General features: G+C 67.7%; 1 protein-coding gene across 1 annotated transcript in view; it reads right to left on the reverse strand.

The window, feature by feature from the left end:
* GPSM1 (G protein signaling modulator 1) overlaps positions 1-23,971 on the reverse strand; it is a 30,306-nt gene extending 6,335 nt beyond the window's left edge. The window contains 11 exon segments of the mRNA XM_068552164.1: positions 3,097-3,276; positions 4,128-4,198; positions 10,367-10,490; positions 11,635-11,743; positions 12,672-12,827; positions 13,180-13,295; positions 13,533-13,656; positions 13,949-14,091; positions 14,778-14,913; positions 15,147-15,368; positions 23,790-23,971. Of these exon segments, the coding sequence (XP_068408265.1) occupies positions 3,097-3,276; positions 4,128-4,198; positions 10,367-10,490; positions 11,635-11,743; positions 12,672-12,827; positions 13,180-13,295; positions 13,533-13,656; positions 13,949-14,091; positions 14,778-14,913; positions 15,147-15,368; positions 23,790-23,854 (1,446 nt within the window). The 5' untranslated portion in view covers positions 23,855-23,971.

Genomic DNA, 23,971 nt, shown 5'->3' on the forward strand with positions numbered 1-23,971 from the left:
CCGAGCCGCCCAGGATGGGGACGTGCGAAGGCAGGTGAGTACGGATCAACACACGGGACTCACCCCCACTGAACTGGCCCGGGCAAGGCTGCCGGGGAGCTGACTGCTTGCCCGCCGGCTGACCGTCCACCGCCCCGGCCCCCCAGGAGGAGCGCCCTGCCGCCTGAGTCCAGCTCCGACAGGCCGTGAGCCTCCGGCCGTGTTAGGGACCCCCCACTCACGCGGATCCGCAGCCCTGCCCGCCGGCAGCCAGGTGGATTTGGGTGCTGGGCCACGTGGAGCCCAGGCAGGACGCCAAGGCCCCTGTGCCACTGCCCTGCCTGCAGTGCCCGGTGCTGCCTCACCGCAGAGACCCACAGGCCCTGTTAGCTTGATGCTTAAATAGGACCCAGGGCGAGCGCCACTCCCCGTCCCCGCCCACCCGCACTGCACACACACACACACACACACACACACACACACACACACACACACACACACACACACACACACACACACACTCACTCTCTCCGTAAACACTCGGAGATGGATATTCCTGAGCACAGAGCCTGTGGGCAGTCCCAGCAGCAGGGCGAGGGGATGAAACCTGTCTGGGGAGCACTTTCTCTCTGACAGCAGCCCCGGCCTCCTGCCCAGCCCGGAGAGGAGCCAGACGGATGGGTGTCCTTTCCCATTCTGGGCCTCGATGGCCGCGTGGCCTGACACCCTTACCCCCTGCAGAGCCACGTCACCACACAGTGGCCCCCTTGGCTTCTGCCTGGCCCCAGACCAAAGCCCCTTGGCCGCAGTGCCCTCCCTGGCCTCCTGCTGCCGCCTGGGTGTCCCTTTCCTGCTCTGGCAGGTCGCGGAGTCAGCGTCAGCCCGGCCCTGGAGCCAGCAGGAGCCGACCACCCGAGGCATCTGGGTAGTCCCGGCAAGAGAGGTGAGGACAGGACAAGGACACCAGAGGCCCCTCTTAGGGCCCCCTCTGTCCTGCTCCTTCTACAGTGGGTTCAGAGCTGCCGGCCCCTTCCATTACAGCCCTGGGGACAGAGGGCCACCACCAGCAGCCTGGGACTGGCCCTCTGAGGCCGCCTCCTGTCAGGTGCCCGGGTGGGCACGTGGGCTCAGCCCACCATCGGGGTCCAGGCCTCCAGCTGGGGCCAGGCTCAGAACCCTGTCGTAGGAACTTTCTCCAAAGACACCAAGACACCACCATGGCCGGAAACCTTGACGTGCTCTCTACGGGGGCCAACCTGTGGGTGCCAGGAGCTGACCCTGGCCTAGGAACCCCAGCCCTACCATTCCTAGCTGGACGCCCTCGAGCCACTTCCTTCCTACGCTGAGCCACGGTTTCCCCCTTAGGGCTGCTGTAAACAAGGCACACGTGACAAGCCTGAGCCTTGACTGCCATCTATTTGGTAGAAGAGGTCCCGGAACTGCAGCTACAGGGACACGGCTGGGCCAGAACTAACAGATGGGACGGGCAAGCGATCTCGCAGTGCTGGTCTCTGCCCGTGGCAGCCGCAGTGCGTCTGGGGGGCCTGGCTCACCTCCCCAGGCCCTGCCTCTGGGGCCCAAGGCTCTGAGGCCCCCAGATGGGAGTGGGGGGATGTACGGCTTTGCCTCGGTTGCCTCTTTGGGAAGGCTTCCAAAACAGCCCTCGTGCGGGGAGGCTGGTGTGGCTTGGGGATGCGAGAGAATCAGAGAGACAAGTCTCTCTTTGCGCGCTCCCTGCTGCGGGGCAGGGTGGGGTGGGGGGGCCTAGGCAGCTGGGGTGCAGGCGCTGCCCCCCTCGCTCAGTCCCCGTTTCACAGCATAAACAACGGGGTGTGGGTACGGACACCGCCGTCACCTGGTAAGTATATGGTCCTGGGTGAAGCCGGGCGGTGGGGGCCATGAGCACAGGCCAGGCCTCTGCTCGGCCCTGGGCAGGCCCTTCCTACTCCAGAGCCCGCTGTGGCTCCCCAGTGCCCTGGCAGGGGTCCTTCCCTGCCCAGGCCCTCTCTGGCTGGGCCGACTCCAAGACTCCCCCTGACCTTTGGGGCCGGCCCAGCCCTGCTCCCCATGCCCGGCCCCAGGACAAGTTCTCGGGCCCTCAGACCACACCCAGCCACCCTCCTCAGATCCCGCAGCCCCCGCTGTGCTGGTGGCAACACCCTTGCACTGCCTGGGCCCTTGCACTGCCTGGGCTCGGGGTCGGGGAGGGGCCTGACGGGGCCTCCTGCCCCAAGCAGGGACCCCGTCCCCTTCCCCAGGCCCCTGTGCCCTCCCCTGCTCACCCCATTCCCCAGACACAGACTCTGGCCATCCTCTGGCCCATCCAGTGGGGCTGGGGTCAAATGGGGTCAGCGGAGGCTGCCCCAGGCTCACGGGAAGACGGGTGCAAAGCAGCCATTTGGGGCTAAGAATACCCAGCACGGCACCCACGCCCCTCAGAGGTGGGAAAGGTGCTGATTAAACCCTTGGAGGGAACTATTTTTAGACTAACTCTAGGAGATCTGGACGCAGGTGTTCTGTGCATGGGGGGCTCCAGGCTGACCTCTGAACCTGGGTGTGGCTGGGCATGTGCCCCTCTGTGCCCCCCTGTACCTGACCCGCTCCTGAGAGCCTGGAGAAGCCAGCCAGGGTCCTGGGCACAGTGGGACACCTGCCAGGCAGCAAGAGACCAGGTCCGTCCCTCCAGCCCCCCCGTCCGTCTACTCGATCACTGGTCCACCCACCCCTCAGCCGTCTACCCCCACCCATCTGTCCACCAGACCCCGTCTGTCTGTCTACCTCTGTACACTGTGTCCCCAGGACAAGGCTGCTGGCTGGGCCCGAGGACCTGAGCCGCACCCCCCAAGCTGTCCTGCAGACCCTTCCTGGGCTGCCTGTTGCCCCACCACCACCAGCACGAGGCCTCCCGTCCGGCTCATGAGTAAACCCTGTCCCTGCCCGGGGTGCCCCGGGCTTTCAGCAGGCCCTGTGCCCACCAGGGGACAGCACCAGGGGACAGCACAGGGCCATGACCTCAGCTCCCTGGAGAGGCCCGGCCCGGCCTCCAGGTGGGCTGTGCAGGATGGGCAGTGGAGCCCCTCGCGGCTCCCCGTGGGCCCCCGGGGAGAAGTCGCCTACCGTACGAGGCACCTGCACCCGGACGTCCGCGCTGTCCAGTGGGGAGTGGCCACCCTCCCGGGGCCTCCTCTCAGCAGCGTCCGGCCCTTCCTGGTACTTCCTGCTCCTCACGGGGAGGGGGAGCAGGTCCCTGCCCGGCCCCCGCCAGTCCCCCGCAGGGTGGCTGTCTCCATTCTGCTCCTGGGGAGGGGGAGGAAGGCCGGCCGTGGGAGGGGGCCGGGCCGCCAACGCTCCCCATCCCAGGACCCCAGGAGGGGCCGAGCAGATGCAGTTGGCCCCGTTTCACTGGCCCACACGGAGGTGCTCAGGGGCCCGAGGAAGACAGGGAGCTGCCGGCAGCCTGGGGGCAGGGGGAGGCGGGGCGGGGCCTGGAGGGGCTCTGACCACCCCACACATCCACCTGCCCACACTAAGCGATGGGTGACCGTGGGCGGCCCTGAGCCTTGTCCCCCCAGTGGGTCCCCGTGGCTGTCCACAACTGAACCCAGTGTACACTGGAGGGACTGGAGGCTCCGAGAGGTCAGGCCACTGCTCCTGGGCCACACAGCACCCACCCTGGCAGGTACAGAGCGGCCCTGCGGCCCCCAAATCTGTCTGGGGTTTGTCAAGCCCCCGCTGCTCCACCCATAACAGCTCTGCTTCCCCCGGAGAGCAGAGTCCGAGTGAGTAGGGAGCAGACAGGAATGGGGACCGGCCAGGACACTGGGGGTCTGCAACACGTAAGGACCCGGGGGCCCGGGTGGCGGGACCACGGTGAGCGGGAAGGGAGCAGCCGCCGGTGCTGCGGGGTCTCCTGGGGCCCTCTCTGGGCAGGTGGCCCGTCCAGGATCCTGGGCCGCACGGGGCACATCTGTCGCCCCTGGCAGGGACGTGACGCAGATGGGAACCCCGGCGGGTGCTGGCAGCTCAGCAAACACCACGCCAGCCTCATTATCCCGCTGCCCACGCTCTGCTTCTAACTGTAGGCAGCTGTCGCTTGGCCGCCACCTGCCCCCACGTGCCCCCGGCCGCCCGCCCCGAGCCCCACTCACCCGCTCCAGGGGGAGCCGCAGCAGGTCCCAGGTTTCCGCGCTCAGCCTCTGTGTCCTCTTGGGCCTGGCCCCTGCAAGGCAGCAGGCCCAGTCAGCCGGCGCCGACCCCGGGCCTCGAGGATCACGAGCTTCCCACCTCCCAGCCCACATCGGGGCCAACGCGGCGACTGCACGACCGCCGCACCCCCGACTGGACAAGCACGCAGGCGTCCAGGTGGGGCTGGCCGCACAGGGGCCAGGTGGGGTCTGGCTTCCGTGCCCTGCCCCCGTTAGCTCCAGTTCCCGAGCCCTGGGCCCGGCTCTTCCCCGCTCGCCTTTGCTTCCACTGTTCCCTCTCCTTGGATACTCCTCCTGCGTCTACACAGCCATGGGCCTCAGCCTCGGCTCAGCTGCTCCCCACACCCTGTGCCCGCACCGGGGCAGCCCAGGTCCTCGGGGGGGGCGGGCTGAGTGAGCTCTCCTCTGAGGGCTGGGCCTGGCAAAGCCGGGAAGCGCAGTGGGCAAAGTGACCGAGGCCTCCGGCGCCAGTGGACACCCTGGGGGTCGCGTCTCGGCACCACTGGCCTTGGACCGGTCACCCACCCTGCGGAGCTCAGCCCCCTCCACGCCCCACCCGCCCCCGTCAAATGGTGCCAGCGGACACACTGCCCGCAGCGCAGGGGGGCTGGAAAGCATCTCACGGCCCCTGGTGCGTCTCGGGCGCCCAGCGAGCTGCAGCCGTGGATGCAATGGTTCGCTCTCCGTCTCCACCGCCAGCGCCCACCGCCCACGGCTCTGCTCGTGAAGCTAAGCTGCTCTGTGGACGCCCGCAGTGCGGCGTGGGGAGCTGGACCCAGATCCCGCCCTGTCCAGCCCCGCGCTGCGGCCAGGCGCACACGCCACAGCGAGCGGCCTCGAGGGGTGGGCGGGGAGCCCTCCACCCGGCCCCCGACCCCAAGCCTGGCCTGGGTTCTGGGCCCACACCCACTGTCTGGGACACGGTCCCCAGAAGGGAGCCGGCTCTGGCGGTCAGGCGTTCAGACCGGCCCAAACCAAACATCCAGAGCTTCACAAGAACTAACTGGGCAGGTGGCCTGGAGCGGCTGGCGTGGGCAGCCGTGCCCTTCTCCCTGTCCTGGCCTCCAGGCCCTGAGGAAGCCACACCCCGTCCCCCTGCCCTCCTAAGGCCGAGGGACGTGCCAGCCCGAGGTGGGGACGCAGTGATCCTCGGAGGGGCGTCGGCGGTCGCTGTCCCGGGAGCTGGGGAAGGAGTGGCCACAGCGGCCCGACCAGGTGGCAGCCAGGCAGCTCCTAGAAGCGTTCCCCCAGGACTAGGCCAGCTGACGGCCCCCTGTCCCACCGTTTGCTGTGGTGGTCGCACGGGCCTGCCGTTGCCCCCCCACCCCGCAAGAAAACAGCCCCTGGCTGGCAGGCTTCTGCCAGGCCCCAAGCCAGAGGGGCGCAGCCTCGGGGCACACGGCCCACCCACGGGTGGAGCAGAGGAGCAGAGGGGCTGGGGTCCCCCCGCCCACCCCCAGCGGCACGAGGAAGGCAGCTCTGAGGAGGAAACGAAGGAACTGGCCCCGAACCAAAGGACTGGGGACCCCTCGCCTGGCGGCCCTTACCCCACCCCGCCCCCGGCCTGCAACAGCCCCGCTCCGGCTCCTGCTGCCCCAGCGGGGGGCCCCACTCGCTGCCCGACCCTGTCCGCTGGGCCCCGGCCCCGCACAGCTCCTCCTGCCCCGCCTGGCCCTCCACCATGAAAGGTCCCTCTGAGATGCAGCCTGCGCCCGGCTCCAGGGCGGGTCCCTCACGGCCCATGTGGACAGCGGATGGAAGGCCCTCCGGGCTTGGCTAAATGCGTCCTCTGTCTGGAGAGCGCGTTCCGAACCCAGCGCTTCCAACGGCCCCTGGGCTGAGCCCGCCCTGACTGGGGGCATTCAGGCACCACTGGCTTCCTGCCCCGCCCGCCCGAGAGTCAGGCCTGGAAACTTCCCGAGGACTGCGCACCGCGCCTGGCCTGTGCGGCACCCTCGTCATCCTCTGTCCCCACCAGGCGTCTCGACGCACTCTGTCCCAACCCACTGGTTTCCAGTTGCCCGGCCTGGTGCCCCCGACTCCCTCCTCACGTCCACTCCCTACTCCCGGCGGCTCCACCTTGAGAGCCGACCCAGAATCTGAGCCCCCGAGCCCCACTGCCTCCCTGCCCAGCCTTGCCCTGTGGTCCCTTCTCCATGCAGGGGCCAGAGAGATGCCCCAAGGATCTGGGTTAGATCTTCCTCTGATGCTGGACCTGCAAAGGCCCCACTGCTGTGAGGGTGGGGCTTAACACAAGGGCCCACGGCTCCTCCCTGGCGGGATCCCTCCTGCCTCAGGGCCCTTGCACGGCTGTTCCCTCCACCAGGACTGCGGTTCCTTCTCAGGCTCAGGGCTCTCTCCCTCCACTCCTTCAAGTCTTCACTCAAATGTCGCTTATAGATTGAATATTCTGCATCCTCCCAGATTTCGTATGTCCAAGTCCCAAACTCCAATGTGATGGCACAGCAGGTGGGGCCTGGGGATATGATTAGGGTTGGCTGAGGTCATGAGGATGGGGCCCTCACAATGGGATCACTACCCACATGAGGAGACCAGAGAGCTCCTTTGCTCTCTTCCCCCAACACCCTACCCACCCCATCTGTAAACCAAGAGGCCCTCACAGAACCCCGCCACGCTGGCACCCCGCTCTTGAACATCCAGCCCCCAGAACTGTGAGAAATAAATGTCCATGGTTCAAGCCGCCCAGTCTGTGGGGTTTTGTTACGGGGCTCGAGCTGCCACCCGCTGCTGTACTTACGGCTACACCCTGCCCCAGCCAACTTTCCTAACCAGCCCCCAAAGCACCTGTAACATGTGATTCTCTTTCCGCGCATTTATCATTTATCACTGCTGTGGCCCTAGGGCTTGGACAGGGCTTAGCATACAGTAGGTGCTTTAAGGATGGTGGAACGAGTAGCTAGTGTTTACTGCGTGCCTACCGTGTAAGGCCCCATGGGCAGTTTCATGCACTGTCCCTTCCGGGCCGTCGCCAGCGTAAGAGGTCCTGGCCACCCTCCCAGGACTTTGGACACGGGGGCTCAAGAGAGGGTGACCACCTGGCCAAGGCCACAGAGCCCAGAGGGGTAGAGCCAGGGTCAGGACAGGGGGAGTCGGGGCCGTAGGCATGCCTGCACGGGGCAGGCGTTACAGCAAGTCAGGCTCACCTGGAGAGCCCAAGAGGGTCCAGCTGAGAGTGGCTGGAGAAGAGTCAGATCTAAGGACAGATGAGGGCCCCTGTGGCCCCATAGCCTTGATCTGTCCATCACAGGTGCCTGGCACGTGGGTGGGCTGCAGGCCACTTGCTGAATGCACAGATGGCCGATGATGTGTCTGCATCTTTAGCCCTCCTGGGGACATGAGCCGTGCCCCTGTCCCCGCCAGGTGCTCTTCCCAAGATGACCAGTGGGCCTGCTTCCCAGATGGGGACACTGAGGCACAGCTAGGTCGCCACTTGGTCTGCCAACCAGGACACGCGGAGCCAGGGCCAGAGCCCGCAGCCTAAGCAGCCGCTCAGACATCACTCCACGAACATCCCAACCTCCCAAGGTGGCTGGACGTGGTGTCCAGGGACTCCTGCTGCTCTGGGCCCAGGACGCCCTGAGCAGGGCACAGAGGGGGAAGGGACTGAGGAGCAGCACAGGTGGGGGGGGGCAGGGCAGCCCACACCCTGTAGGCAGGCAGGGGGACGTCCACCAGAGGGGACAAGCAGGCAGCCCCGTGGGGCTCAGCACCGACTCCCCCATCTTATGCGCTGACCGTGCTGCCATGTCAAGGGGGCGCAGCGGGACCTCCATCCAGCATGAGCCCCCGCCCGGTGCCCTCCTGGGGTGGGCAGGGTGGGCACAGCAGGTACCCTGGGAGGACTGCCCCTGACCCAGGCAGCAGTGTCAGGGAGGTGCCCCGCCCACCCAGACTCACTCTGGGACCTCTTAGCTGGGGTGGGGGCAGCGAGGGCCGTGAGGGTAACACGTGGGCTGAACCCAGCCAGGCTCTGGGTCCTCCAGCTGCATGAAGTGCCAGCCAGGCCCACGGCCCACGGCCCACCACAGGCCACACCTGTGATGCAAGGCCACGCCCACCACAACGGCCACACCCACCGGCTCCCTCCTGCCTCCCTGACCCAGCCCAGGGCTCCCTCCTCCCCTGGAGATGCTCCCCTACCAGGGCTGGTTCAGGGCCCTCTGGGGGCCCACCTGGCCCCCTTCGCCCCCCCCCCCCCGCCCACTGCCAGGCTCTGGATATGCAACGCCCCCGCCCCCGCCCCCCAGGGACAGCTTCCAGAAGACAGGCACCCGGCTTTCCGGAAACCCGGCCGGCCCACCACCCGCGCTCACCACGCCCCGGAAAGAACGAGTGAACGGACGGACGAAGGAATGATGCCGCCCCTACAGAAAGCCCTGCCGTGCCCGTCCGGGCTCACCCGACCGGGGGTCTCCTCCGAGCAGGGCCCTTCTCCAGGGCCGCCTAGACTCAGGGCGCTGGCCCACCTCCAGCAGCTGCGTCCCAGGGCCGGGGCCCCCAGACCTGCCTCCACGGGCCTCGGGAGGCCGTCCCGGCCACCGTCCTCCCGGGAGGATGGCCTCTTCCCAGCGTCTGCTGGCGGCCCGGCGCCGGCAGCCTGGTGGGAGGAGGCTTCCTGGGGCCCCGGCTGGGAAGGGTCTGGGCCCAGGGCAGAGCAGAAGAGCCGGCGTGGGGAGGACAGATGCTGCCTTGTTCCCACACCCACCCTGTGCCCCCCTTGCCTCAGCTCAAAGGAGGAGGAAAACACCAGGAGAACCCGGGGCTGGGCCACGCCTCCGCGGGAGCCTTTCCAGACGTCGGGCTCAGCCCGGCCCCCACCTGCCGCTGGGGTTCCCAGAGGGTGGCCTCGCAGGGCCAGGCGTGCCAGGGGCTCTGGGCGGAGCTGCCCACCCTCGGAAAACCCCGGCCGGAAGGGCAGACACTGGCCTGCACGTGCCGGGGCGGGGTGGGGAGCGAAGGGGGCCACACTCCATCCCATCCCCGCCGGCTACAGCACCCCCAAAACAAGGGTGGCTGAGGGTCGCGGCAGCCCATTTCCTCCCTTCCGTCTCAGCCTCTGAGCGAGGGTGACGGGTGCCCTCATCTTCCAGGACAGGCCATTGCCACAAATCCACGAGCATTACAGCACAGAACCCCGGAGACCTGACACCGCAGTCGGGTGGCTTCCCAGCCTCGTCCTGGGCGGGCCTGGGGGCTTTGGAGGCTGGGGAAGGTGGGCGACCCGGGAACACAGCCATGAGGGGCCTGGGGCTGGACTCTCCGAGGACTCGAGAACCACGGGTTGGGGACGGTGTGGGCTGGGAGGGAGGGGCAGCTAACTCCCTGCCCAGAGCCTGCCCCGTACCCACCGGCAGCGCGGGAGGCCAGCTCAGGGCGGCCCCCTGCCGCAGCGCCCATATTTACTGATCTATCTGCTTGGCGGCGAACGTTCTGTTCTTGTGTGGGTAGCGTCACTGACCTGTACAGGGCGACCAGCAGCCCGTGAATGAGGTCATTACAGCAGCCGTGGCTGATCCGCGGGCCTCGGCTGATTAGTACCCGGCTCCCGGCTCCCTCGGCCTCTGGCTGATTTGGCCTCTCCCTCCTGCCAGCAGCCCCCTCCCACTCCATCCCTACAAGAAGCCCTCCCCCAGGTCCAGCCCCCAGCCTGGAGGGGGGTCGTCAGCCCCAGAGGAGTGGGGTGGCTAGGGAGGAGCAGGGAGGGACCCCCTCCTCCTCGTGCCTGCCCTGGTGATAAACCTGGGGGGTTCAGGGCAACCCCAGGGCCTCACTGCCCCAGAGCCATGAAGGACTGGCCTGAAAGCCCCTTTGCCCGCGCTGTGTCCCGCACCTTCCAATCTCAGGATCCCGACTTGCCCCCAGCACCCTGTCCTTGCCCACCCCACTGTGAGCTCTGGAGTGAGCTGGTGATGGGGCTCAGATGCGGACACCCCCCAGGGACAGGGGCTCAACACCTTATGCGGGACCCCTTCCCTTAGCTGGCAGCTCTGTTAAATAGTCTCCTGTTTGAGGGCGGAGCCCACTGGGCCCCAGCGTGAGCCAGTACCCCCTCTACCCCAGCAGCCCTCCTGCCACCCCCCTGCCCTCTCAGGCCCCTGCCTCTCAGGCTGAGGTCTGAGCCTGCGGGAGAGCGGGACCCCACGCCCAGCCCAGGAGCTCACCTTGGGCCTCGTAGCCGGCCAGGTCTGGCTTCTCCGCGGCTGCCGGGCTGGACAGCCGGCCCAGCGCCAGCTGCAGCTGCGCCACGTTCATGCGGGCCGTGAGCTCCCCACTGCGGTCCCCGATCTGCAGCCGGGCAGGGCCAGGTCAGTGGGCTGCGAGGCCCCCTGTGGACTCCCACGGGGCAGTCACAGCCCCAGGTCTCCCAGGGCACTAGGCTCCACTGCGCCCCAGAGGTGGAGTCTGGCGGGGGTCCCTGGGGGGGGGGTAGCCTCACGTGCCCCTGAGCCCCGCTCACACCCCAGCCCAGCCGTGCCATGTGGGGCCCTCCCGTGGGCAGTCAGCCTGCACCTTTCTCAGCCCCGTGCCCGCCAGGCTCCCGGCGAGGACCCTCGCTGCAGGGAAGCCACGTGCTTACCCAGGAGCAAAGCCACGGGAAAGGCAGGTGGGGGGACCCCATGTGGAGTTCCAGGGCCCCTGCCTGTGCTCAGAGGGACGCAGGGGCCGGTCCCGTTGGTGGCCCAGGCATAGGGGCTTTCCAAGCCAGGACCTCCCCTGACCCGAGCTCTCCTCCCCACCTCCACCGGGACACCGAAGGGCCGTGCCCGCCTGTGGACTTGGGGCTGTCTGTGGTGGGTCTGGGGAGCGCTAGGGAGGGAGGTGACCTGGCTCTGCCGCTGGGGCTGCTTCCCAGAAGTGGGTAGGGGCTGAGGAGGGGACCGGCTGGGAGCCGGGGAGCCGGGGCTCACCCGCGCCGACCCTGTAGTGCCCAGCCGTGGGCTGCCCTGACCCCAGCAGGAGGGTCCTGGGTGGACAGGCCCACTTCCCCAGGAAGGTGTCTGGTTGAGGGGTCCCAGGGGAAGATCCCCCAGGGGCGGCCGTGCCTTTGTGCCCCTGGGCTGCCCCTGGCAGGTATTTCCACCCTGGGTGTCGGGCAGAGGCATCCCATGGCCCAGCCTGGCACACTTCCGTCGGGGACAGAAGCAGCCGGTGGTGGCTGCCGAAAGGTGACACTGACCCTCTACGGGCAGAAAACAGGCCCCACGCCTCCCTCCCGACCCCTTGGCCACAGCAGACAAGCAGCCATCAGGTCTCAGAAGTCACGGGGTGGCTGGGCCCCTTCGCAGCAGGTGGCGCCAGCCAGGAAAGAGCCTAGAGCACACAGAGGCACCGGCCCACCTGGAGGGGGCTGGGCAGCACCGGGGATGGGGGGCTCCAACGCTGGCGAAGGCCAGGGTTGGGGGCTGAGGGGAGGGCAGGCCCGGCTCACCTCCTGGGAGATCTCCAGGTGCTTCTTGGCGAAGGTCAGGGCCTGTGCTGGGCTCCCCATGGATACGTAGGCGTTCCCCAGGCTCCAACACGCCCGGCCCTCACCCACTCTGCCAGGGAGGGAAACTGAGTCCACGTCTGCACCCCAGGCCTGCCAGCCTGCCCACCAGTCCAGCCGTCCCAAGCCCCCAGCCTCCAGGCGGTCAGGCCCATCACGGACTGGGGATGGGGGGGCGGGGTGCTCCGTGGGTGGTCCAGGGTCCCTGGCGTGGCCTTGATTGCCCCCTAGTGGCCGGTGAGGCTCTCACCCCTGTGGCTCCCTGAGCAGCAGTGACCTCATTCCCTTGACCGTAAATTTTTAAATGGAGGTATAAATAACGTAACATAAACTTAACCCCTGTGAAGCGCACGATTCAGCGGCTCTGCGTATGTTTACCGTCTACGACCATCGCCTCTCTCTCGTTCCAAACCATCATCACCCAAAACAAAAACCGCAGGCCACTTTAAGCCTCCCGGCAGAGCAGCTTTCTAGAAGACCCCTCCTCTCCACCACCCACGAGGGGCCCTGGCCTGTGGCTCTGAACCCTCTTGCTGCCACTGCGGCCCGCAGACCTGCGTGCACGGCTGTGTGTTTAGGGGTCTTCGGTCAGCCAGTCTGTCTCTCTGTAGAGACTGACGTTTACACAGACGTGGAGAGAGGGGGGCACGGGGGCGTTCAAGGGGGCAATGGGCCGGGCACTGGGGCACAGCCCCCCCCAACCAGCTTGCGCCAAGGGTCACTGCGAGCAGCTGGCCCAGCGCCCACTGGTCTCACCCAGTCCCACCCAGTGGGCGGCGTGGCCAACTGCTGGAGGAGGCTGAGCCCAGGCGGGGCCGCCTCGCGCAGGGTCCCTTGGTGGTTGGCGGCAGAGCAGGGCCTCAGACCCAGGCCAGCGAGCCTAGGCCACTGTAATCAGCTTGCTGTTCAGCCCAGGGGCCTGAGGGGCGATCGCGGCCCCCCGGTGTGGGCGGGGCGGCGCGCGTCCCCGCCGCACGCACCTGTCGGCCAGCTCCTGGGCGATGAGCAGGTGCCGCAGGTGGTACTCGGCGGCGCGCTCGTAGTCTTGCAGCAGCGTGTACGTGTTGCCCAGGCTGTAGCAGGCCTGCGCCTCCACCGCCTGGTCCTTGAGCTGCCGGGACAGCTGCAGAGTCTTCCTGGGGGGGCGGGGGTCACCCCAGGAAGGAAGGTTCCAGGATCCCCCTCCACAGGGGCCAGGGCACTGTTCGCGCTCCCCCAGCGCCCCTTCCCGACGGCTATGTGGGGGGCGGTGGGGAAGCAGCCCTTTGGCCCCGAGGCCTCCAGCCCCAGGACCCCACCGGGGGTCTCTCTGGGCTCCATCGGTCGCCCTTCCGGGGTGGCACAGAGCCCCCCGCATGGCCCCTGGGGCGGCTGGGAGGGTAGAGCTTGGGGTGGGCGCCTCCTTGGCCCGGGGTCCAGGCTCCCTCACCCCCCTAGGGCCCACCCGCTCCCTGGCTGGGCGGTGGGGGTGGGAGGGGTGCTGCCTACTTGTAGTACTCTGCGGCCACGTCGAAGCGCCCCAGGAAGATGTGGGCGTTCCCCAGGTTGCTGTAGGCCCTCCTCTCTGCCGCCTTGTCTCCAAATTCCTTGGCAATGGCCAGGCGCTGAGGACATGGACACGAGGCCCAGGTGGTCACGGAGCAGCCCAGGACCCGATGCAGATGGCAGGTGCTGCCCCCCGCCCCACTGCCCAGCACGGCCAGCCTGATGTCCGTGCGCCCAGAGGGGCAGCCCCGGGAGCCCCGGCACCAAGCCCAGACGAAGCGAGGGGGCTGGTGGGGTGTCCCGGCCGTCTCACTCCGACCCTATGTCGGGCCACCCCGTCGCTGCCACCCACTCACCTCCTTGTGGAAGGTCGTGGCCTCCGTGAAGCTCCCCAGCAGGTAGTGGGTGTTGCCCAGGTTGCCATAGGCCCTGCCCTGGGCTGCCCGGTCGCCCAGCTCCTTCACCAGGGACAGGTTCCTCCTGGGGGCCGAGTCTGTCTGAGCTGTGTCCCTCCCAGCGACCCACCCGCCCAGGCCAGAAGATGCTGAGCGGTGGCCTGCACACAGCCCCTCCCCGGGTCGTGCCCCCAGATGAGGGCGGCTCTGCACGGTCTGAGCTCCAAGGCTCGGGTCAGCCTCCCGCCCGCCCCCGACTCTGGTTTTCAGGTGCAGCCTGTGCCGGCCAGGCCGAGGACAGGGGCGGGTGGGGGTGAGGAGGGAGCCCACCCAGGTCCCCGCGTGTGCGGAGCGCGGGGACAACCCCGCCTGCTCACTCGTAGAACTCGGAGGCCCGGCGCAGCGTCTCGCGGATGGCAGGCGGCAGGTGCCCAGGGTCCTGTGCTGCGTTCCAGGACAGCTGCTTGCCCTTGGCGTGGTACACGTTGCCAATGTTGTAAAGCGCCCTCGCCTCCCCGACCTGTGGGTGACACTGAGGTTGGGGGGGGGCGTCTCCAAAGCCACAGCCCCCGAGGAGCCGGCCGCTCAGGCCCTGTGTGCACAGAGCTGGTGTTCCCATCGCCTGGTCCGCGGTCCCTGCTGTTCCTCGGGCCCCGAAGGCAAGGGCCTGGGGGGTGGCAGCACCAAGTCTAGACACTGAGGTAGGGGTCACGGGGAGGGAGGGACCTGTCCCCACCCCTCCTGGTCACCCAAGGGTCAGGGCTCTGGCTCTGCTCAACCACCTCCGAAGGTGGCCTGGGGCGAGTCAGTCGCCTCTCCGCCGCAGTTTCCTGGTCCACACAGGGGCAGGGATGCTTATCCCGCAGGACCACGGCGGGAGGACACAGAGCAGGGCTGTCACCGCTGCTCGAACGGTGCTGCCTCTCCAGCCAGGTTCCTTCCAGAGCCGGCCCCCACCCCCGTCTCCCTCTGGCCCCAGGAGAGACTGGGGATGTTGGTGGCTTCAGGGGGGAGGGCGGGGAGAGGGGAGCTGATATGGAAGATGGGAGCCCGGGCCTCAGCCCCACAGCGTCGGTGTGAGCCAAAGTGCCCTCGTTTCTGAAGGGGACCGTCGTCCCACGGGAGGAGCACATGGGGCTGAGTGGTGTCACCTGCGGCCCCGATCCCAGACCCAGACGGGGCCACAGGTCGGGGGCCGCCACCCACCTTGTCCCCCTGCTCCTGGGCGATGTCCAGGTGCCGCTGGCAGCAGACAATGGCCTCGTCAAAGCGGCCCAGCACCTTGAGTGTGTTGCCCAGGTTCCCACTGGCCTTGGCCTCCCCCATGCGGTCACCGATGGTCCTGGAGGGCAGGAAAAAGGGAGGGGCTGGACCAAGGACTGGCAGGACCCTGAACCCAGCAGGGAGCCCTGGTGACGGCGGCAAGGGCCTGGGAGGACCGGGAGCCCACGGACACTGGGATGGTGCTGGGCAGGGGTCCCGCGGCGGGTGGGCCCAGCTCAGGACCACTTCTCTGCTAGGCCAGTCTGGGGGAAGGGCTTAGCGAAGACCGGCAGCTGGGGCAGCCGAGCTCACCGAGCCAGCAACAGGTCATGCTTGTGGTACTCCAGCGCCCGGGCGTACTCCTTCAGGTAGAAGTAGGCGTTGCCCAGCTGGCTGTAGATGGCGCTCAGCGTCTTCAGGTCCTCGGTGCCCACCTGCACAGCGGCCTCAAAGAAGGCCACGCCCGCCTTGAAGTCGCCAGCCTTGCACAGCCGCTCACCCTCCAGGGCCAGCTCCAGGCACGAAGCTTCCATCCTGGGCGGAGAGGAGGGGTCAGGGGTCTCAGCCTGCCCCTCACACTCCTCCACGTCACCACTCGGACCGCGGGGCCCCTCGGACGGCTGTGGCCAGTGCGGTGCCCGGGGGCGTGGGCGTCAACCTCTCTTTGGGTGAATGCCCAGGTTGGCACACGGTGCGGCTCACCTGTGCCACAGCCTCGAGGCTCCCCTTCCCCACCCCCAGGGCACCCGGCATGAATCTGCAACTGCGGCCAGACGCTCGCCCAGAGGCGGCCTGCAAACACTACCTCCCTCCCGCAGTCCCAGCCGCTGGGGCGAGGGGCCGCCACTGGGGCGAGGGGCCGCTGCTGGGGCGAGGGGCCGCCCCTGGGCCAGGCGCTACCTGCCACCCTCCAGAGTGGCTCCGGCGGCCTGGGGCAGGCCCTGATCCCCGCTGAGGATGACGGAGGCGCACAGGGTCAGCCAGATGGTCAGGGCCACACAGGCAGGATCCGATCCCAGCCCCTCCCGGGTCCTGCATCCCGGAGCAGGGCCCCCACCCTCCAAGCTCTGAGTGGGGGCGGGGGCGCTGGGGACTCGGCCGTCACCTGTCCTCACCTCCCATTTTCTGGCGGGGCGTGGCTGCATCTGAGTCAACGTCCTGCGCTGGGGCCCGAGGGGGGGCTGGGGGCGCAGGTGCAGAAAAAGCCAGGGAGAGGGCCCCCACCGAGGCAAGCGGCCCCTGCCACCCCGCACCCCACTGAGACCGCAGGGCAAGAGCAGAGCAGCCCCCGGAAAGGCGGGGGCCGCCACAGGCCGCCCCATTATCCTCCCCTTACTCCCATTGCTTTCGGATGTCAGCAGAGTTCGTGGAAAACCTACAGACAGTAATTTATAATAAAACGTGCGCACCAGCCAGCCAGCTCAACCCCAACGCGCTGGCCCTGCTTCGTTGTTAGAATCGTGCAGCGATCAGGAGTTACTGGAGGGGGGGAACCAACGCATTCCCTTAAAAAATAAAGTTGTTTACGGTAGTGTTTCTCAACTGTTTCTTTTTTTTTAAAAAAAATAAATTTATGTATTTATTTATTTTTGGCTGCATTGGGTCTTCGTTGCTGCGTGTGGGCTTTCTCAAGTTGAGGCACGCAGGCTTCTCGTTGCGGTGGCTTCTCTTGCTGCGGAGCACGGGCTCTAGGCGCGCGGGCTTCAGTAGTTTTGACATGCGGGCTTCAGTAGTTGTGGCTCGCGGGCTCTAGAGTGCAGGTTCAGTAGCTGTGGCTCACGGGCTTAGTTGCTCCGCGGCATGTGGGATCTTCCTGGACCAGGGCTCGAACCTGTGTCCCCTGCATCGGCAGGTGGATTCCTAACCACTGCGCCACCAGGGAAGTCCCTCAACCGTTTTATCCAAACGCCCCTTTGATAGAAACCACAATGCCCCATTCACTCCGCTCCTGCGTTATCAAGACAACAGGGTACTTGTATTTACAATGATAGCTACACCTCAAGAACAGGCTGGGGTGAGGCTGGTTGAGCCCCTGGAGAAGCTGGGCCCAGCGCCCCGCGCCCCACAGGCTCAGCGCCTTCTGTCGGCACCTTCACCACGCCCCTTGTCCAGTCACGACTCCCCAGCGCGGGGGCCGCTCCTCCTGGGGAAGTGGGCTCCTCCTCCCCTGGAGGATGCAGGGCTCGCACCAGAGGACCCCGCCATCTCCCCCACCCCCAGATTCAAGCAGAGCCCCGTGGCCTCTCAGAGAGCCGGGGTCAGGGATGTGGCCTCGAGACCAGGATGCCAGACCCTTTCGCCTCCCGCCCACGCCATGCCCAGTCCTCAGCAGCCCCCTCGCCAGCAGCTCTGTGAAGGGCCCTCCGGATGCCACGTCGCAGGAGCCCACGGGCAGCCCCGCTCCAGCAGGGCCACGCACGGGGCTCCTTAATTAAGGCCTGCGTGCCCCTGCCCAGCTGCACCCTACACGGCTAGCTGCCCTCTCCTCCCGGGGACTCCGTCTGACACGCAGGTGTTTGCGGAGCCCTGCTGGCTCTGGCAGATCTGATCACAGGCGTGGCCTCCCCCCGCCCACCTCCCTGCCCAGACATGTGGCATCAGTGGCTCAGAGCAGAGGAGGTTTCTGGCTTGGGAAGGGCCCGAGGCCTAGAAGTCAAGGGGGCAGGGGCGCAATGTTGGGGTGTCTGAAGCAGTCTCCTGGAACTGCAGACTGGGAAAGCTAACCAGGCCTGCACGTGGGGAGGCCACCTGGGGAGGCACCAGGAGGGGCGTCCCAGGTCAGAAGCCCCACCCCCTTCCTTGTCCCAAGAACCTGCAACTGCATGGTGACCCCCAGCTCGGACCCATCCCCCGCCGCACCTCTTCCTCTGCAGGTTGCGCATCTTCTGCACATACAGCCACAGCTCCAGGCCCACGGGCAGCAGCAGCGGGCGGGGGCGGGGGGCGCCGTACACCACTTTGCACACGGCCTTCTCAGCCAAGCTCAGGGCCACAGGCGGGCCCTCCGTGGCGGCAACCGGCATGGCGGGGCTCCGGGCCTCTCTCCTGGCCAGCCAGCCCTCGCCCCACCTCGGCGGCTGGTCCTGGGGGTGCGCCGGCCTCAGGGCCCCCTGCATCCCCCACCCCAGAGCGGTGGGCTGAGGCTCTGGCAGGTGGCCCGGGGCCTCCCAGGGCCTGCGGTGGATCTCAGGGGATCAAGGGCGGCTCAGAGCCGGGGATCAGCACCGTCAGCGGGGCAGGCCGGCGGGCGCCCAGAGGGAACCTGGCCACGCGCCCCCCTCGGGGGCAGGCGCACGGCAGGGGAGCAGCGGCTGCGCCCCCGTCCCACTCACCCGGACCCTCCCCCCACTCTGGCCCTGTGGCCGGCTCGGGGCCAGAACCCCGTCACGCAGCGCAAAGGGGCACCAGGCACCTAGCTGGCGCCGGGTCAACGTCTGTGAGCGAAGGAGAAGAGGAGGGACACGGTGAGTGCGGCCCCCAACTGGAGAGCTGGGATTCGGCAGGGTCTGCGCTTGGCTCCGCCCCGTCCTCCTGGAGGCCTGTCCCCCAACACCCAGCCTGGCTCACAGCAGCACGTGGTGCCCGGCGCCCAGCACGCAGCAGGGTCAACAGGTGGGCACAGAGTCCAGTCACCCTGTGAGTCCCCCGACCCTCTGGGGCACTTCTGGGGTTACCAGCACCTGACCGTCGAGGAGCTCCAGGCCCCAGGTCTAACCCGGGTGCGGGGCTAGAGGGGCCTGGGGCCAGCCGTCTTGGGAGGAATAGACACCCCCCCCCCCAGTTCCCTTCCTGAAACCACCAGCCCCCTGGCCACCTTCTCAGCCCGGCTCCCAGCTCCTCCAGCCACCACGGCTGATGAGGCGGGAGTGACCACCTCTGGGCAAAGGGAGAAGCCTCTGGAGTAGCGGGGGGTTGGTGCCAACGTCCAGCTAGGGAGAGGGGGCCATGGCGCTCGGTCAGGGCAGAGCAGTGGTGAGAAGCCCAGGCCCCCCCCCCGCCAGCAGCCCACCCCAAGGTGCTGCTGCATCCCAGGAGCCCCTAGGTTCCCACAGGGCTCACAGAGGCTCTCTCTGCCCCACTCGTAGGCGGCCCCTCCTGCCAGGCCACTTGCCCGTCTCAGCAATGGGCCTTGGGTGGGAGGGGGCTCAGCTAGGCTGAGCAGCTGGGAACCCTGGGACAGGAAGGGAGGTGCAGCTCTGGGGTCAGAGGGGACTACAGACCCAGGGTGGGCCCAGCTCCCCAAGACCATCCTGGGGTCTGAGCAGAGGCGGGAACCCGAGGATGAGTAGGAGGGTGTGGAGGTCCAGGGCAAAGGCTGCCCAGGATACAGGACCCGGGGGTCAGCGTCAGCCCAGGAGGCCCAGCAGGTGCTGCCACTCTGCGGGGTCTGGGAGGGCCGAGACCTGGAAGGGGCTGGACGGGTGGCTGTAGAGGTGGGAGAATGAGGTCCCAGGCTGCCCACCCGCCCACACCCACCAGGCCCTGGTCCCCAGGGTGTCCAGGCCAGGGAGTTCTCCTCCCTGCCCGGAGGCCTCTGGCCACCCTCCGGGGAAGCTCAGCTGAGCGGGGCAGGGCAGGGCCTGGACCATCTCCTCCTTGCGCAGCTCCTGTCAACAAGCTGAACCCTCAAACTCTGCACTGTCACATCAACCCCATGCCCCTCCTCCACCCCCCGGGGCGGCTCCCCCAACACCTGCACTGCAGGCCATCCTCTCCTCCGTGAGACCTGCCTCTGCTGGCCAGGCTCACTTCCTTGTTCAGTGAAGAAGATTCTGGAGCCTTCTCTCCACACTGCCTCTGCAGGCCTGTGGGTATCTGTGGGTGCTCGTGCCCGCTGGGGATGCACTGGGGCTGCAGCAACCCTAGGTCACCCACTTCAGTATCGGTCTGCCGAGCTGGCCTTCCTGCCCACTGCCCACGCCCCCATGCTGCAGGACTGCAGGGGCCTCCAACAGGCCTGTCCACCCAAGGGCCTGACAAGAGCCCTATTGTCAGGGCACGAGATGGGGCTCCCTAGGGCTCTGGGCCAGACTGGCCAGGGCTCTCAGGGCCCAGGGGCTGTGGTCTTAGCTCCCCCTTCACCAGCCTCACCACTCAAACTCTGGGAGAGGGGGCAGCCTTCCACCTGGGATTTGCCACCTGGGCTAAATAAATGCCTAAATTTTTTTTTTTTAATTTAATTAATTTATACTTTTTGGCTGCGTTTGGTCTTCGTTGCTGCACACGGGCTTTCTCTAGTTGCGGCGAGCGGGGGCTACTCTTCGTTGCGGTGCGCGTGCTTCTCATTGCGGTGGCTTCTCTTGTTGCAGAGCATGGGCTCTAGGCGCACGGGCTTCAGTAGTTCTGGTGCACAGGCTTCAGTAGTTGTGGCTCACGGGCTCGAGAGCGCAGGCTCAGTAGTTGTGGCGCACGGGCTTAGTTGCTCCGCAGCACGTGGGATTTTCCTGGACCAGAGCTCGAACTCGTGTCTCCTGCATTGGCAGGCGGATTCTCAACCACTGCGCCACCAGGGAAGTCCGATGCTTAATTGTTAATCATCTACAGTCCTCCACCTCCTGGGGAGAGACCCGGCCCACCACTTCAGCGGCCTCAGGGGTCAGCCTGCCCGCCCCAGCCAGGCCCCGTCCACCTGTGAGATCTGCTATCCAACACCACGACGGCCTAGCACATCTCTCCTTGAAAGTGGCTGACCAGGGTCAGCCTTCCCAGCAGCCAGACCGCAGTGGCCAGGAGACAGGGTAGTGTCTGCCAAGCTCCCGCCACCTGCCCACTGGCTTACCAGTTAATGAAGTGATTATTGACTGCCCAGTGGCCGGCCTTACTGCTCTGGTCACCACACCAGCCCCACACCCCTCCCACCTGTCTGCGGCACCTGAGACAGCACCCTGGGAGTAGCCATCAGCCCGGCCCCGCCTGGCCCCTACTGCCCTGCTCCCTGCCCCCACGGGCTGTCCATCAGCACTCCTGCCCCACCTGCCTGTCTCCCCAGATGGCACGCCGTCCTCTGGTGCCCACCAGACCGCCGAGGCTGGTCTCCAAGCCTGGCCCCCGGCGCCCACCACCAAGGCTCACCGGCCAGGGGCTGCGCCCCCATCGGCCCCTCTCTCTGCTAAATGCCAGCGTCCCTGTCCAGGGCTGTCACCCACACTGGGCCTCTGGGCAGACGCTCCAGGGCCCCTGCTCACCCCCTGTCCTGCCGTCCCCAGAGTGAAGCCACACCGGCTCCCCTTCAGTCTGGGCGGGGGATCTAGGAGCATCGTGGGACAGGCAGCCTGGGAGAGGCAGGAATCACTGGAGAGGAGGGGCACGACCATCGCCCAGCTCTAGAAAGCGCCGAGGGGCACGCTTCTAGGGAGCCCCGGGGTAGGGCCGACCGCCATGGCCACGTGGCGTGGGATCCCCGTCCGGGCGCCTGCTGACGGGGCACGCCTCTAACGAGCCACCCCACGGCGGGGTGCTCGCGGCCCCAGCTCTGCCCTCCCAGCCCCCAGCAGGAGCACTCAGCCGCTGGCCTGAAGGGAGCCAGGAGGCCAGGAGAGGACGGCCTGTGGCTTCCCCACTTTCGGGGGCTTCTCGGCCACCTGCCCATCCCCCCCCCCCCGGGCCCCTCGGCACCCCCTCCCAAACCCCTGCTCTGGGGAAGCAGGCCCAGGCGCAGCGGACCGGGGCTGTGAGTGTTAACCGTCCCCCACCCCACGAGACCCCGCCCACTCCTGCCTCCCTGACCCGGTGGCCTCCCCAGGGCCGCATCTGGGGACATGGTGGGCTCATGAGCCCACTCACGCTCAGGCCCTTCTCCGTGTGCGTTCTAAGCCCAGTTCCGCCCAGAACCCGCTTTGTAAGAACTGAACTCACCTCGCCAGGCAGCGGTGTGGGTGTGCGGAAGGGGAGTCACCAGGCAGGGCCACGGCAGAGGGGACCTGGCCTGGCCCCCCCCACAACAGGGGCTCTCCCAGAACAGCCACCCCTGGGGTGCTCAGACCAAGGGGATCCTGTCTGCGGGGCATCCACGTGCCGGGCTGCCTGCACCCCTCTGCTCCCACGCCACAGGTGGTCTTCCCTGGACACACAGGCTCTGAGGGGACAGATGACCTTTTGAGGGCGTCTCAGCAGCCTCTGAAAGCCAGCTCCGACCAGGACCGGGCCTGCGCACACCCAGCCGCGGCTACACGCTCGGCTCCAAACCCTCACGGGCCTCTTCACGGCCCTGAAGGCAGGCTTGTGGCCGCGCCCCCCAAATCTCTGCCGGGCTTGCCCCTTCGAGCTCCACTCAGGGCTCAGCTTGCAAGGAATCCAGGCCAGGCTCAGGGCCCCTCCCAGCGTTCGCTCTGAGCTCTGCCCCTGCCCAGGGACGGCTCCCCCAGGCCAGGGTCCTGTCCGGTGTGTCCCCGCTGGGCCCTGGTGCCAGCCCACACCCCAGGCTGCCAGGTCAAGCCTGTAGGGAGACCAGCACGATGTGGACCCCAGGCTTGGCTGTGCAGGGTCTCCCAGGGCTACAGCGCCCCTGGACCTCCTCCACCATAGCTCCCCTACACACACACACACACACACACACACACAGCCGATGGCTGCCAGATCAACACGTGTCATTCTTCCAGAATACCCCCTCTCCATCGGAGAAACGACCCTGGGGCAAATGCAGCCCCGCACAGCTCTCCATTCCCAAGGCGGGGCCATGGAGAGGGTCCTCTAGGACAGGCCTCCAGCGTCAGCTGCCAACAAACCCACTCACACGCCCCTCCCCCTGCGTGGGGCCCAGGAGCCAGGCCGGGGGCTCAGCGCTCCATCCCGAGACCACACAATGGGGGCTGTGTCTCTGGCCAGCAGCACAGACCAGACCAAGGTGGGAGGGGCCCCAGAGCCTCATTCTGCACATCGGGGGAGGGGGGGCACCCAGCAGAGGTTTGCGGCTGCTGGGTTGCTGGCCGGGCTGGAGAATCCTCGCAGGCCAGGCTAGGCCCCTTGAAGGCTCAGCAGCCCCCAGGTCTTAAGGATGGCTGGGGGGAGCCAGGATGATGTCCCCCCAAGTCGGTGGCCTGTCCCCACCGTGGGGACCCGGCCCGCCTCCAGGACCTGCAGTCAGTCAGCGTCCCGGGCCCAGCACTCATGCCTGCGCCGCTCTGCCGGACACCTGCACACCAGTGCCCGTGCCCACCTGGGCCAGGCCCAGGGCATCACCTTGTGGCACACCCTCGACAAGCCTGGAGTCACCAACCAGGCACGCGGCCCTGGCCAGGGCCACCCTGTCATCCCTGATGCGCGTGGGGCGCAGAGCTCAGACCGCTGGCATCACCCATGAACCTGCCCGAGGCAGGTGCCTCTTCAGGCAGGCGCCCACCCACCCACCTAGCTGGCTGGCTCTGCAGCCCCACGCCAGCCACAATCTGCTGGACCACAGGCACCTGGTGGGCTGGTGGGCTGGTGGGGGCAGGGCCCCACGTGTGACACATCCTGGTCTCTTCCGCCATACCACGTGCCCCTGCCCACCCAGTACTCGGGCCATGGCAGTGGGGAGGTGGTGCCAGGCTTGGGAGGGAAGCTCCTGGAGCTCCCACCACCCGCCCGCTGTGCCACAGGGCCCAGCTGCCAGGAGAGCAGGGCTGTAGAAGCTGCCAGTCTCCCAAACCCTGGACACCGTTTGCGAGGGGGCGATCCGGGAGGCGGCAGCCCATCCCAGCGGCCCACGCTGCCCACCCGCTAGTGCCCTGGTTCTCGAGGGCGTGGGCCGTGGGAGGCCCAGCGCCCACAGCCTCCGACCCCCTCCCCCGGCACCCTCCTCCCCACCCCGCGCCCCCAACCGCCGCCGGCCCCGCTGGGAGGGGCGTCCCCGCCACGTTGCGCGCTCGCCGCCGCCTTTGTTCCAGGCCGGCCAATCCCGCCTCCAGCGGCCCCAGCTGCCCGGTCCCCGCGCGGCCCCGCGCGTCCCCACCGCCTGCCCTGCCCTGCCCTGCCCACCTGGAGTAGAGGCGCCGGGCAGGGCCGAGCAGCTCGTCAGCGGCGGGCGGGGCCGGACCCGCCATGGGGCCGGGGGCGCCGAGGGCCGGGGGCCGCGCACCCCACGCTTGCGCCGCCCCGCGCCGGTCCGCTGGCCGCTCTCCGCCGTCCACCGCCCGCCACTCGTCCGTCAGTCCGCGCGG

Source organism: Eschrichtius robustus, chromosome 10 (genome assembly GCF_028021215.1).
Source record: "Eschrichtius robustus isolate mEscRob2 chromosome 10, mEscRob2.pri, whole genome shotgun sequence".
In the NCBI taxonomy this organism is placed as follows: domain Eukaryota; kingdom Metazoa; phylum Chordata; class Mammalia; order Artiodactyla; family Eschrichtiidae; genus Eschrichtius; species Eschrichtius robustus.